The 13312-nt window shown below is 46.8% G+C and overlaps 2 protein-coding genes across 4 annotated transcripts in view; one reads left to right on the top strand and one right to left on the bottom strand.

The window, feature by feature from the left end:
* Positions 1 to 13312, top strand: part of LOC142254653 (5-hydroxytryptamine receptor 3A-like) — a 59909-nt gene that overhangs the window by 38256 nt on the left and 8341 nt on the right. The gene's annotated exons all lie outside the window — the stretch shown is intronic.
* Positions 1460 to 6505, bottom strand: LOC142254651 (calcium-independent protein kinase C-like). Of its 2 annotated transcripts, none has more exons than XM_075325824.1 (9): positions 5599 to 6505; positions 4259 to 4425; positions 3922 to 4074; positions 3487 to 3740; positions 3242 to 3304; positions 2980 to 3118; positions 2625 to 2816; positions 2354 to 2482; positions 1460 to 2208 (listed from the first exon to the last, which is right to left on the bottom strand). In XM_075325824.1, the coding sequence occupies exons 1-9, from the start codon at positions 6443 to 6445 to the stop codon at positions 2200 to 2202; spliced, it is 1953 nt and encodes a 650-aa protein (XP_075181939.1). In that variant the 5' UTR covers positions 6446 to 6505; the 3' UTR covers positions 1460 to 2199. The 2 variants fall into 2 exon arrangements, with proteins under 2 accessions (XP_075181939.1, XP_075181938.1); XM_075325823.1 differs by having other exon boundaries at positions 4259 to 4428.

Consider the following 13312-nt stretch of genomic DNA (forward strand, 5'->3'; position numbering starts at 1 on the left):
CTCTACTAGAAAGCGTACCTGGTGCTGAAGGCGGCGGCACATCTCCTCTGTCCGGGCCTTCACCCACGCCGCTGTTCCTGGCACGGGCTCCGGGATCTCGGGACTCTGGACGGGAGTTGTCCTGCTGCTGTCGCACTGTCGGGATCCAGGAACGGATGCAGGGTCCTGGAGTCCCTGCCTTTTTATCTTCTTGGTCACATCAGGCGGTCTCTTCGCACGCCTCCCCCCTGGTTTTCTTCCAGCACTTTCTGCTCTGGGGGCGGGGCTTTCTTTTCGCGCCTTCACTGCTCGGGGAAGACGACTCGAGCGGGAAACTTTCGCACCTAAGATGGCGGATCTTCAACTTTTTCGGTAGGACGCCGCTGGCGGATACTTCTAAGGCGCACTTCCACAGGTAAGTGGACTGTCCGAATCCTGTTCGTGACGCCAGAAGAGTTGATGTGTACCGCCCTGAGAGGGCTCGGCCGCTTCCCTTGCCTCGGGGCCGAGCCGCTCGAGGTCCGGGCTCGGGTTTTCGGTGGCTCGAGCGCCTCTGGACCGGGGGCCACGTCGCTCTTTTAAGGGGAGGCAGTGGGGTGGTGGTGTGGGACGAGGCTCGCAGCCGGGGGCCGCGTTGTCGCCGGACGGGTCGTGACGCCACCCACGGGTCGTGATGATGGGATGCACCACCGCTGCGGCCGGAGTGAAGGGGGCTCCCGGGATCGGTGTTGAGGGCGCAGCCTGGATGTTAGCCCCTCCGTGTGTAGGGGCGGTGTGTCCCGGGGCCCGGTGAGACGGGCGTTGATGTCGGGGTGCAAGGTGCCGTGTCTTCTCGGTGGGCGTGCCTTTCCGCCTGACTCCGCCCAACTGGTGTGCTCTACTTGCCCTGAGGACGGCATCAGGTCTCCCTTTCGGATTACTTTCCTACAAATCTTCTGTGGCTCTAACACCTTATTAAGTCCCTTCCACAATTACATTAGATCATCAGGAAATTAATAAAAACACTAAATTCTGTATATGAAATGAAGAAAGTTTAAAGCTGCATAGATGTTATAGATTTTTTTATTTGTGCATGAAAGTTGTTAATATCATGCAAACATTAAAAAGAAAGTCTGTAGATACAGTCACTTTCTGTAGAAAGGAGCAGATGATGATGATTCTGCTCCTCAGGCTTCTGGTCGCACTTGTGCTGTGTTAGGATATCCAGGTCTAAATCACACATGACGGAGAGGAGAAGAGCAGGATCGTGTGATGTGTGTAGTTGGAGTTTTCCTAGATTCCTACAGCACCGTGTTCAACCATACGGCCTTCTGTCTGACCATGTGCAGGTAGGAGAAGGAGCAGCCGCTACCTTCTGTCTGCACAAGGCCGAGTAAGAGAAGGAGCAGCTGCTACCTTCTGTCTGACCATGTGCAGGTAGGAGAAGGAGCAGCCGCTACCTTCTGTCTGCACAAGGCCGAGTAGGAGAAGGAGCAGCCGCTACCTTCTGTTTGTACGAGGCCAAGTAAGAGAAGGAGCAGCCGCTACCTTCTGTCTGTACGAGGCCAAGTAGGAGAAGGAGCAGCCGCTACCTTCTGTCTGACCATGTGCAGGTAGGAGAAGGAGCAGCCGCTACCTTCTGTCTGCACAAGGCCGAGTAGGAGAAGGAGCAGCCGCTACCTTCTGTCCATACAAGACCAAGTAGGAGAAGGAGCAGCCGCTACCTTCTGTCTGTACGAGGCCAAGTAGGAGAAGGAGCAGCCGCTACCTTCTTTTTGTCTATATTCAGTAAGTGAAGGAGCAGCCGCTGTCTTCATTTGTCCATATTAGGTTTGTGAAGGAGCAGCCGCTGCCTTCATTTGTCCATATCCGGTAGTCTTCTCTTTACCACCACATTGTAGATGAGTCAACCAGATGGTAACATAGCAAGTATGGCTGAAAGAATTCCTTCAATCTCAGCCTACTTGTTATGTTGATCCAGAGGAAGGCGAAAAACCCTGAGGACTTGTTGTTGGATTATCCTCGTTTCAAGGGAAAAAAAATTCCTTCCTGACCCCAAATATGGCGATCGGAGTAAATCCCTGGATGTCTGGTGCTCAAATCTACATGGATGTTATGTGGTGGAAGCGCGGTGGGTTTGTCGTAGTTCGGTAAATAGGAAAGTCCAGTTTAGTCGTCTCATCGTTTTGATGTAAAGTTTCATTCCATGATGTTATTGGAATGGGGCTGATTTCTATCAGCCTAAATGTCCTGTAAGAAGAGAAATGTACATTTTAGAGAATCAGCTCCGCATATATACTGTATACTGGGGGGAATATAGCATTAAGGTGTATAGTGGGTCTGTGTGTTACTGGGCAGTGATAACACTTTGGATGTCCCTATCTATTATACTTACATAGAAATATGGGAATGGTGGCTCGGCTCTGCCGGACTCCACGTCGCTCCAGTTGATGGAGTGGAAGAACGGGTGAGCTCTGATGGATGATTTTATGGCCAATCTGCCGTATGGAGTTTTGCAAAGAAGCTGGAAAATGAGAGAGATCATTATTAATTAAATGATGTTGTCTTACTGATAGGATATTACACAATCTCTATGGACTGTCAACATCTTATCTTCTATCTCTCCTTATAATCCACATCATCGTTCTCCTTCTGATCCTACTCACCCTTTGGATGATATTAATGGCGTTAGAGCAGATCCCAGGTGGAAAATATGGGATGTCCTCTTGCAGAGAATAGTGATAGTCGTCCATTGTAGCATCGCTCCAGAAAGGCTCTTCACCTACAGTCATCATATATAGGATGACACCAAAGGAAAAAGAGTCCACCAGATGGTTGTATCCAGCGCGGTCCATTAGCTGTGGGAAGAGGAGACATGAGATTAGCTGAATATACTGGGGAGGGGATTTACACACAGAGGGTAAGAGGGACGGTCTGTGGTTAGATATGAGCAGGATACATAGGGATCAGACTATTAATCAGTCCTACTGTGGGTATCAACCGTACCGGGATGTTCCTTACCTCGGGTGCCATGTAACCCTGTGTACCTACAAACTCTTTCAGTACATCATCCTCACGGACATTCATGGCTGCTAAGCCAAAGTCGGAGATCTTTATGTGTCCGGTGTCTTGGAGGAGGATGTTATGTGGCTTCAGGTCACTGTAGGGAGAAGAAGCAGACACTGATTGTGAGGATAATTCATGAAGAAATCATTGTACAATAGATATATAAGGAGACAACAGAGAATCAGAGGTGACAGATGTATGAAGATGAACTGATTACCGATGTATGATGCCACGTTCATGGAGGAACTGTATTCCGCATACCATCTCTGCCGCAAAGAGTCTGTGGAGAAGAAAGTAGAAGATGGATCAGTGGTTACATACACAATTATACAGAGAACATGAGGAGATCACACACGGGTTCGTCTTATGTAATTATTTTCTCCTGCTGTCATTGTCCATTGCTCTAGGGCTACAATGTACGGGCAGTGGATTATTAGCATTTAATATAAAACATTAATTTACCTTATTGTTTTTGTATTAAACATCATAGAATATTCCATATAGCCATACAGGTCTCCCCCGGCCATATAGTCCATGGCGATTACATATTCGATAGGTGTTTCCAGAAACTCTCGCATAGGCATTAGGTAGCGGCACCCGGCGGCCATTGTCAAGACGTCTAACTCTGTGGATATCATGTCCTTATAACAACGGCTCTTCTTGATGATCTTTATTGCCAGCAGTTCTTCACTGTCCACATGTGATGCCAAAAGGACCTGAAAGAAAATCACAAAAGATCAGACCAGACTGTCATCTGTAATGGGGATCTGTGTAATGGATCACTACATTATCCCAATTATCATCACATATGAACGTCCTGTAATGAATATGTGTACCCTCCTGTGTATCTGGTCAGGATACATAGGTGAGTATGGAAGAGCAGGAATTCACACTTACTTTTCCGAACCCTCCCTGTCCAAGCTTTGTGTGGAATGTTAGACGGTCATTGTCTAAAAGTTTGTCTGTGTAGACCACTTTTCTCCGGGAACAGACAACTGGTATATCAACGTCCATCGGTTCTTCACTGACCGGATCTGATGGCAAGATGACCTAAAGGAAAAACACAACAGATCAGACCAAACTCTGCAATCTATTATATGGATCTGTGTAATGGATCACTGGATTATCCTGGTTATCATTACACATGAATATCCTATAATGAATATGTATATTCCTCCTGTGTATCTGGTGCAGAACACATTAGGAAACACAGAGGAGGATAATTCACACTTACTTTTCCGAAGTCTCCCTCTGCAAGATCTTTCTGGATTTTAAGACTAGAAAGATCAATAGGATTTTTCGAGTTGACCATTTCTCTTAGGGGTACAATTCGGGATCTGGCATCACCAAGGTCGTGTGCTGGCATGTCTGCTACATCAGAAGGTGTCATAAGGCTTCCATCTGCTGAGATGATACAAAAGTTATTAACCTCTTTGAGAACACATAATGGAAAATGTTTATCATGTTGTGCGGCAACTGCATGTAGTGGGCTCAGGACCTGAGGATGCACCATACCAGGGAGATGCCGGCTGTAATACAGAGCTGCCGTCTGCCTATAACTGCAGCGACCGGAGCACACTCTGATTACTTTAGTTTAGCCATTTCAATGCTGACAGTGAAGCAATTGCAGATTTGCCTGCACCAGCTCCTATTAGCCTCCTCATGACACGATTACAAGGGTCAATTGCTTATGTTACCCAAACAGTAAGCAGTGAAATGAGAAGGAAAAATTGCAACTCTGGAATTGCATTTTGTTGGGGAGCCGTATACATCTAAAAACTGCTTTGAAAATATATCCCAATGTCCTGTCTACCAAAGCAAGGTATCAATAAAAGCTACAACCTGACATACAATAAATAATCCCTCACACAGCTCCACCGAGCCATCAAAAGAAAGTTACAAGTCTCAGAATTTAAAAACAGACAAATTATTTCTGTAATTCCAACATTTACTTTCATCACCAATTCTATAAATAAAAACTCTCTGCATGTTCCCTAATACAATAAATGTAACGGGCGGAGAATCATTTTCTGAGGTCATTTTTACCACTCAATGAATACAGTAAAAAAACACAATGGTGGAATCACTTCTTTTTCCCACAGTTGTACCACACTTGCCATTTTTTGACCCATTTTCCAGAACATTCAGTGACAAAAAATAACTGCAGCTTCACCAACTAAAAACAACAAATCCTCATACAGCTATATTGGCAGACAAATTAAAAAAATATGGGTTTTTTTGAAAGAGAAGAAAAAAAACAACTACCGGGTCAAGAAGGGGTTAATAAATCTAGCGTCGGAGCATATATTGCTATGTTAAACATGATTATGTAAATGAGCAAGAAGTGTCCAATATTTATCTAAACTGTCTATTAGCAAAAATGTCCCTGTTGCCCATAGCAACGACTCACAGATTACATTCCTGAACATTCTATAGAACATGAAATGTGATTGGTTGCTAGGGGCAATAAGGGCAGTTTTTCCATTAAACAGCATTGATAATTGAGGTCTGTACATAATATTAGTACAATCCGTCTCCCCCCAGTCTTCTTATTCTGAGCTGTTTCTATCTTACCTGGTTCATCCTTATCCAGTGATCCGTCTGGTGGAGAATCACTCCGCTGGAATAGATACTCCGGGATGGAGATGGTTTTGGCTGATGACTGCGGCCTCCATACTGCACCATTCCCATTTATCATTGGTTGGGGAGAATCACTCCGCTGGAATAGATACTCTGGGATGGAGATGGTTTTGGCTGATGACTGCGGCCTCCATACTGCACCATTCCCATTTATCGTTGGTTGGGGAGAATCACTCCGCTGAAATAGATACTCCGGGATGGAGATGGTTTTGGCTGATGACTGCAGCCTCCATACTGCACCATTCCCATTTATCATATGCTGGGGATTGATGAGACGTCTCCTACATTGGACAACCCAGTCTCTGTTGTTCTTGATTCTTTTCTGGGCTGCCGCTCTCTGTAGGTTCAGGGTGTCGTCTTCACTTCCATAACTGGATGTGACATGTCTTTCTTGGAGATCTTCCTCCAGCTCTATCTCTGCGCTGATGTTTCTCCGCTTATTAAGGAGGGCATCCTTGTTCCGTCTCCTTATTTCAGGGACCAGTTCTCCAAGCTTTTTCAAGGCGATGAGTATGGCCCTCTGAAGCTCAGCGGAGTCTGCAGAGTTAGTCTGGACGGGGGTCTCCAGTTTCCTTCTCTTTGTAAAGAGCTCATGTCTTCTGGTCTTTCCTATTTTTTCCAGATTTTGTCTTTTGGACGCCATTTTTAAGGCGTCAGTGTCCATGTCCGGTATTATAACGTCATTTCGCCCTAAAGCGAACAACATTACCTGCTCTTCATTTATTCCTCTCCTCTCTCTCAGAACCCGATCTCTTTGGGCTCTTCTTTTCTCTTTATCCATATTGAAATATGAAATAAATTTTCGCTACGTTTATCACAAAAATCTAAGGGGTTGCGTCACTCTTGGGAGTCTGTGAAGCAATGAGCTCTCTGTGGCCGGAACACTGGGAAATAGAACGCCATGATGACATCACACCACTTGTGACATAGTTTTACTGTGATGTCAGCAGGAGAGAGAGAGTGCGAGCGAGAGATAGATAATAGATAAATTCATAGGTATAGATATGAGATGGATAAATAAGGATAGATAATCAAATTTGGAGGATCCTTAACTAAAGCTTTGCTGATATACAGTACAGACCAAACGTTTGGACACACCTCCTCATTCAAAGAGTTTTCTTTATTTTCATGACTTTAAAAATTGTAGATTCACATTGAAGACCTCAACATTTTGAAAGAAAACATGTGGAATGAAATACTTAAAAAAGTGGGAAACAACTGAAAATATGTCTTATATTCTAGGTTCTTCAAAGTAGCCACCTTTTGCTTTGATTACTGCTTTGCACACTCTTGGCATTCTCTTGATGAGCTTCAAATGGTGGTCACCGGAAATGGTTTTCCAACAGTCTTGAAGGAGTTCCCAGAGATGCTTAGCACTTGTTGGCCCTTTTGCCTTCACTCTGCGGTCCAGCTCACCCCAAACCATCTCGATTGAGTTCAGGTCTGGTGACTGTGGAGGCCAGGTCATCTGGCGTAGCACCCCATCACTCTCCTTCTTAGTCAATTAGCCCTTACACAGCCTGGAGGTGTGTTTGGGGTCATTGTCCTGTTAAAAAATAAATTATGGTCCAACTAAACGCAAACCGGATGGAATAGCATGCTGCTGCAAGATGCTGTGGTAGCCATACTGGTTCAGTATGCCTTCAATTTTGAATAAATCCCCAATAGTGTCACCAGCAAAGCACCCCCACACCATCACACCTCCTCCTCCATGCTTCACGGTGGGAACCAGCCATGTAGAGTCCATCCGTTCACCTTTTCCACAAAGACATGGTGGTTGGATCCAAAAATCTCAAATTTGGACTCATCAGACCAAAGCACAGATTTCCACTGGTCTAATGTCCATTCCTTGTGTTCTTTAGCCCAAACAAGTCTCTTCTGCTTGTTGCCTGTCCTTAGCAGGGGTTTCCTAGCAGCTATTTTACCATGAAGGCCTGCTGCACAAAGTCTCCTCTTAACAGTTGTTCTAGAGATGAGAAGATGTGTCTAAACTTTTGGTCTGTACTGTACACCCTGAATATTTAACCCCTTAAGGCCTGAGCCCCTTTGTATGTTAATGACAGAGTCTCATTTTCCAATTCTGACCAGTGTCACTTTATGTGGTAGTAACTCTGGAACGCTTCACCATATCCCAGTAATTCTGAGATTTTTGTGGCCCGTTGTACTTCATGATAGTGGTAAATATCATTCAATATGATTTGAGTTAATTTATAAAAAATATTGAAATTTAGCAATTTTCAGACTTTATTTTTTTATTCTCTTAAACTAGATAGTTATATCACAAAAACAGTTAATAAATAACATTTCCCTTATGTCTACTTGACAAGCTAAGAGGGATCCGGTAGTTTAATTAGTCCTTAACCAATTCTAACCCCCTTATAATGCCTAATATTTATATATGAGACACGTGACCGGTTGTGACTTGCGTTAAATGGCCACAGCAGCCTTTTATTACATTTGTATCATAATGAAAACCCAGAGAGCTGACCACAACGGTGACCCCACAAGTTATAAAACACAGTAGACATTGAAATCTCTACATACAGGTTAATATAGAAAAAGGAGCCAGCACGATCTGAAATTGGCATGCATCATATAAAAAGTGAAAATTCACAGATTTATTCCAACTGTACTATAATTGCCACAATTGCCTCTTTTGCAACATGGAAGCGGCTATATACAGGTTAGGGCTAAGCCACACGGCGAGAAAATCGGTGCGAGTGGAGTGCGATAAAACATCGCATTCCCCTCGGACCAATTCTAGCCTGTGTGACAGCACACATGGGCGATTATTTTCTCAGCCCTAATCGGACCGAGAAAACAATCGCAGCATGCTGCGATTGTAATCCGAGACTCTTTCTCTCGCACCCATTCAAGTGAATGGGGCGAGAGAAAAATCGCACTGCACTCGCGGTACACCGGTGTACCGTGCGTGCAGAGCGAGAATGTCTATAGCCGGCTACACAGGCGAGAGGGAGAGAAATCCCTCCCTCCCCTCCTGAGTGCCGGCCCGCCCCCCGCAGCTGAGGTCTGCTCGCACGAACGGACCTCAGTTGCAAAGACACAGGCATGACACTCGGCTCTGCTGTACTGCCAGCACGAGCCGAGTCTCATGCAAGGGGATCGCAGTAGTCCCCGTGTGGCCCCAGCCTTACAGGTATGTGTGCTCCATTATGGTTCTGCTTTTAACTTTATCTAGGAGGCCGCATGGCACATGAAATACAGAATATAGAGTAGGACCCCCCTATTGAGATTTGCCGTGACGTTGGCAGGGGTGGCTCAAAGAATTGATCAATTATTTGCTAAAAATCTCATTTATATTACAGCACAGTTGGAATAAATCTGTGAATTTGCACTTTTTATATGATGCATGCCATTTTCAGATCGTGCTGGCTCCCCTCTCTCTCTGTTTGGTTGTAGTTATGCTACAAATGTCTGGTGGCTGGTCACCACCATGCTATGCACGCCTGATCTTGGTTTGCAATATATTCCTCCTGTTGGTAGCTGTACACATTCAGTTGCCTCACCCTTTCCACAGGCATTGCTAATTAAGCACCATACTTGGATCTGGTCCGCCTTTATCAATGGTTGCTGTCTGCAACTGGGAGGGTCAGTTCTGATATAGCCCTGGTATGTGTAGAGCTTGCTCCACATGCTGGGACCTGGGCTGGCCTCTACCACAATTGCCTCTTTTGCAACATAGAAGCGGTTATATATACAGGTTACAGGTATGTGTGCTCCATTATGGTTCTGCTTTTAACTTTTTCTAGGAGGCCGCATGACACATGAAATACAGAATATAGAGTAGGACCCCCCCTATTGAGATTTGCCATGACGTTGGCAGGGGTGGCTCAAAGAATTGATCAATTATTTGCTAAAAATCTCATTTATATTACAGTACAGTTGGAATAAATCTGTGAATTTGCAGTTTTTATATGATGCATGCCATTTTCAGATCGTGCTGGCTCCCCTCTCATAAAGGTTAGTATGTCTCGGCCGTGACAAAACAATTCAATCCCAAACAGACCGGCATATCTACATGAGAATGGCTAAAAAAAAAAAAGTCATGTTATGATGGCAAATCAAATTCAAGACCTCAAGCCAGTTAAAATGCTGCGGTAGAACCTTGAAAGAGAGATGTGTTAAGGAGAAATTGTGGATTAGCTAGATACAATGGCATAACTAGAGTTTGATGGGCTCCTGTGCAAAGTTTGGACCTGCCCCCCCCCCCACGTACACCGAGTTTGCCATGCTCTAATATACATCTTTTCCTCAGCACCCAGCTTTCCCATGATATCAGAGCATGTGACAGCTGGGTTTTGAGGGAAGATGTATAGCAGAGCATGGGAAAGCTGGGTACTGAGGGAAATATCCTCTTTCTCTCAGCACAAAACTTTCCCATCCTTGTATATTTGTCCCTCCTTGTATAAAGCTCTCCAAATACTATAATAGCCCCCCACATAGTCTTCCATATAATATAATGGGTCCCACATAACCCTTCATATATTAGAATGTACCCCCATAGTGCTCCATGTATTATAATGCATTCCCCATAGTCCTCCATGTATAAGGTTGTCCTCATAGCCCTACAATTATTATAATGCACATCCCATAGTCCTCCATGTATAATTAACTCCATAGTTCTCCATATATTATATTGCAACCCATAGTCCTCCATATATTATAATGCACCTCCATAGTCCATGTATAAGGTAACCCATTAGTCCTCCATATAATATAATGCAGCCCCATAGTCCATACTGCATTATAAAGCCACATAGGCCATATTGTATAATGCAGCCCTATAGTTCATATATTATGCAGCCCCATACAGTTGAATGCAGCCCCATAGGCCTCTGGCCACCGTGTGCTCACCGATTGAAAAAAAATAAATAAACAAGTGCTCACCTTTCCTCGTTCTCCCGCTGTCCCAGTCAGTGTCCCATGCACTCTGCAGTTTCAGCACAGCAGACACACAGAAGTGACGTCACTACGCTCTGCTGCACTGAGACGTCGAGCGCAGGCACAGGGGAAGAATGATGAAGAATTGAGCGGAGTGCTCGGCTCCATTCTTCATTAATGGTGTGTACGATGATAGGTGAGGGTCTGCAGGTGAGGGAGGCCCGGTGACCCCACTTGCAATGGGCCCCCCTGACTCACAAGCCCCATAGCGTCCGCTTGGTCTGCTGTTACAGTGCAGCTCCTCTCTCACAGAGAGTAGCCGGCTGCCTCTCTCCAGGGTGGGCGCGTGGACCCCTGACCCTGCCAGGCCCGTTCGCAGTGGCGATCTCTGCGTCCGTGGTCGTTACGCCCCTGGCTAGATAAATCCAATATCACTGGACACTTGGCAGCATCTCCTCTATAAATCATAATTAAAGGGGTTGTCCGGCCTTGGGGTACAAGTCTACAGACACTTTATGTGACTACAAACTTGTGAATCCTCACAGCACACTGTGTGAGCGCGCAATGTCACGATTCTCCAAGAGCGGGCAGTCACAAGTATGTGATTTGCATACATACGGTCACGTGCCGACTAGATGTGCATGGCCTCACTCAATACAAGTGAATTGAGCGAGGCTGGACTTGTCTAGTTGGAATGTGGCCAGAAGAATGCAGATTACATATTTACACATGACTGCCCGCTACCGGCATCGGAGAATCCTGACAGCACAGTGAGTATGTGCAAGTCTGCAGTCACAGAGACTGGATCCATATCCAATACAATGGGGAATCTACTTTGCTGATCTTATGAAGATGTATTTAGGCATTTGTTTTTTTCTTTTTACCTGTAGAGGTTTTGATAAATGCCTGGGGGGAACGAAAGACAGTGCATGTCATTTGTTTGCAGCGGATCCTAACAGCACCCTAAACCTCTCCAAACTAAGCACTGTACACTGAAAAAAGCTGCAGAAACTAAAAGGAAACTCTTCCAAAAGTCTTAAGGAAACGAAAAACTCCTCCAAAAATTCTCCAAATAAGGAGCAATTCCTGGTTTGCTGCCTCCTTCGCCTGCCTCCAGCGCAAGTGTACCGCCCTGAGAGGGCTCGGCCGCTCCACTTGCCTCGGGGCCGAGCCGCTCGAGGCCCGGGCTCGGGTTGTCGGTGGCTCGAGCGCCTCCGGACCAGGGGCCACGTCGCTCTGTTAAGGGGAGGCAGTGGGGTGGTGGTGTGGGACGAGGTTCGCAGCCGGGGGCCACGTTGTCGTCGGACGGGTCGTGACGCCACCCACGGGTCGTGGTGACGGGATGCACCACCGCTGTGGCTGGAGTGAAGGGGGCTCCCGGGATCGGTGTTGATGGCGCAGCCTGGATGTTAGCCCCTCAGTGGGTAGGGGCGGTGTGTCCCGGGGCCCGGTGGGACGGGCGTTGATGTCGGGGTGCAAGGTGCCGTGCTGCGGTGCAGTGTCATGCCCAGATTGCACTGGTGTACTCACGATTAATTCACACTCAGAGTCACTGGTAAACCAAATTTCGTGTATGGTCGGGTTCCGCAGCTGGCTGCTTGTGTCCCTTGTGAGGCCGATGGTAGTCCCTTTCCCTTGCACTTTTGTTTTGACTTTTGGCTCCCCTGCCTGGACAGTGGTAGCCCGCTCCCCGGCGTTTGGCTGCCAGAAGAGCCCTCCGTTGCCCGCAGGCACTGGCCCGTTGGATGTTTGGCCCTTGGCGGTGGCTCTTACCCGGTATCAGTGGGCTGTTGCCTTCTTTCGGGACTTTGGGTGAGGATGAACCCGAGAGGTCCAGACTGCAATCAGTGAATTTGCCTAAACTCAGTGGCTTCTAAGGCCGGTTTCACACATCCGGCTTTTTGCCGGTTTGCCGGATCCGGCGCTCTCCCATACAGTGACTACAGTACAGTGACAGTGCAACAAGCGCCGGTCACGTGCTGTCATGTGACCGGCACATGTGACCCAGAAGTTACAGCGCTGTCACTGTACTGTATTGTCTGTACGGGAGAGCGCCGGATCCGGCAAACGGCGAAAAGCCGGATGTGTGAAACCGGCCTAAGCTAGGACGGGGTCTGAGTACCCGGTTACTGGTGCTCTGATTAGCTGTTGACTCCCCGGTTCGGGTCCGGCGGGCTCCAACCCTGGACCGGTCCCTACGGTTCCGTCGGTCGCTACATCGGTACTCCTGCAGGTGGCCACCACCATCTACCTGCCTGACGTTACGGGGATCCCAGGCTCCAACCCGGGTCCCTGTCAGCTTTGCTCCTCTCACAACTCTCACTGTACTTAAACTGTTCTCCACTCCTACTTAAACTTAAAACTAAACGGTACTTCCTGCCTCAGGACAGTAATCTCCTCGGTGGGCGTGCCTTTCTGCCTGACTCCGCCCACCTGGTGTGCTCTACTTGCCCTGAGGGAGGCATCAGGTCTCCCTTTCAGGTGACGGGTGTGTCATCACAAGGGATGGGGGTGTGTGTGGTGTTGGTGGTGTTGTTACCTGTGACCCCTGGGATCCAGGGCGTCAAACTCCCCCTTGGTTTAATGCAGACCGTCCGCGGGCTGCCCGACGAACTCCGGTTTATTTTTGTTTTCTTTTTCTTTTTTAACTGTAAAACGGGGAAACATTTACAAGTATAATAACAAGGTTACAAACATATGATTACTGAAGGTCTTCCCATAACGGGAGGCATTTTACTTAAACGTT

The sequence above is a fragment of the Anomaloglossus baeobatrachus genome, chromosome 10 (genome assembly GCF_048569485.1).
Source record: "Anomaloglossus baeobatrachus isolate aAnoBae1 chromosome 10, aAnoBae1.hap1, whole genome shotgun sequence".
NCBI lineage: Eukaryota > Metazoa > Chordata > Amphibia > Anura > Aromobatidae > Anomaloglossus > Anomaloglossus baeobatrachus.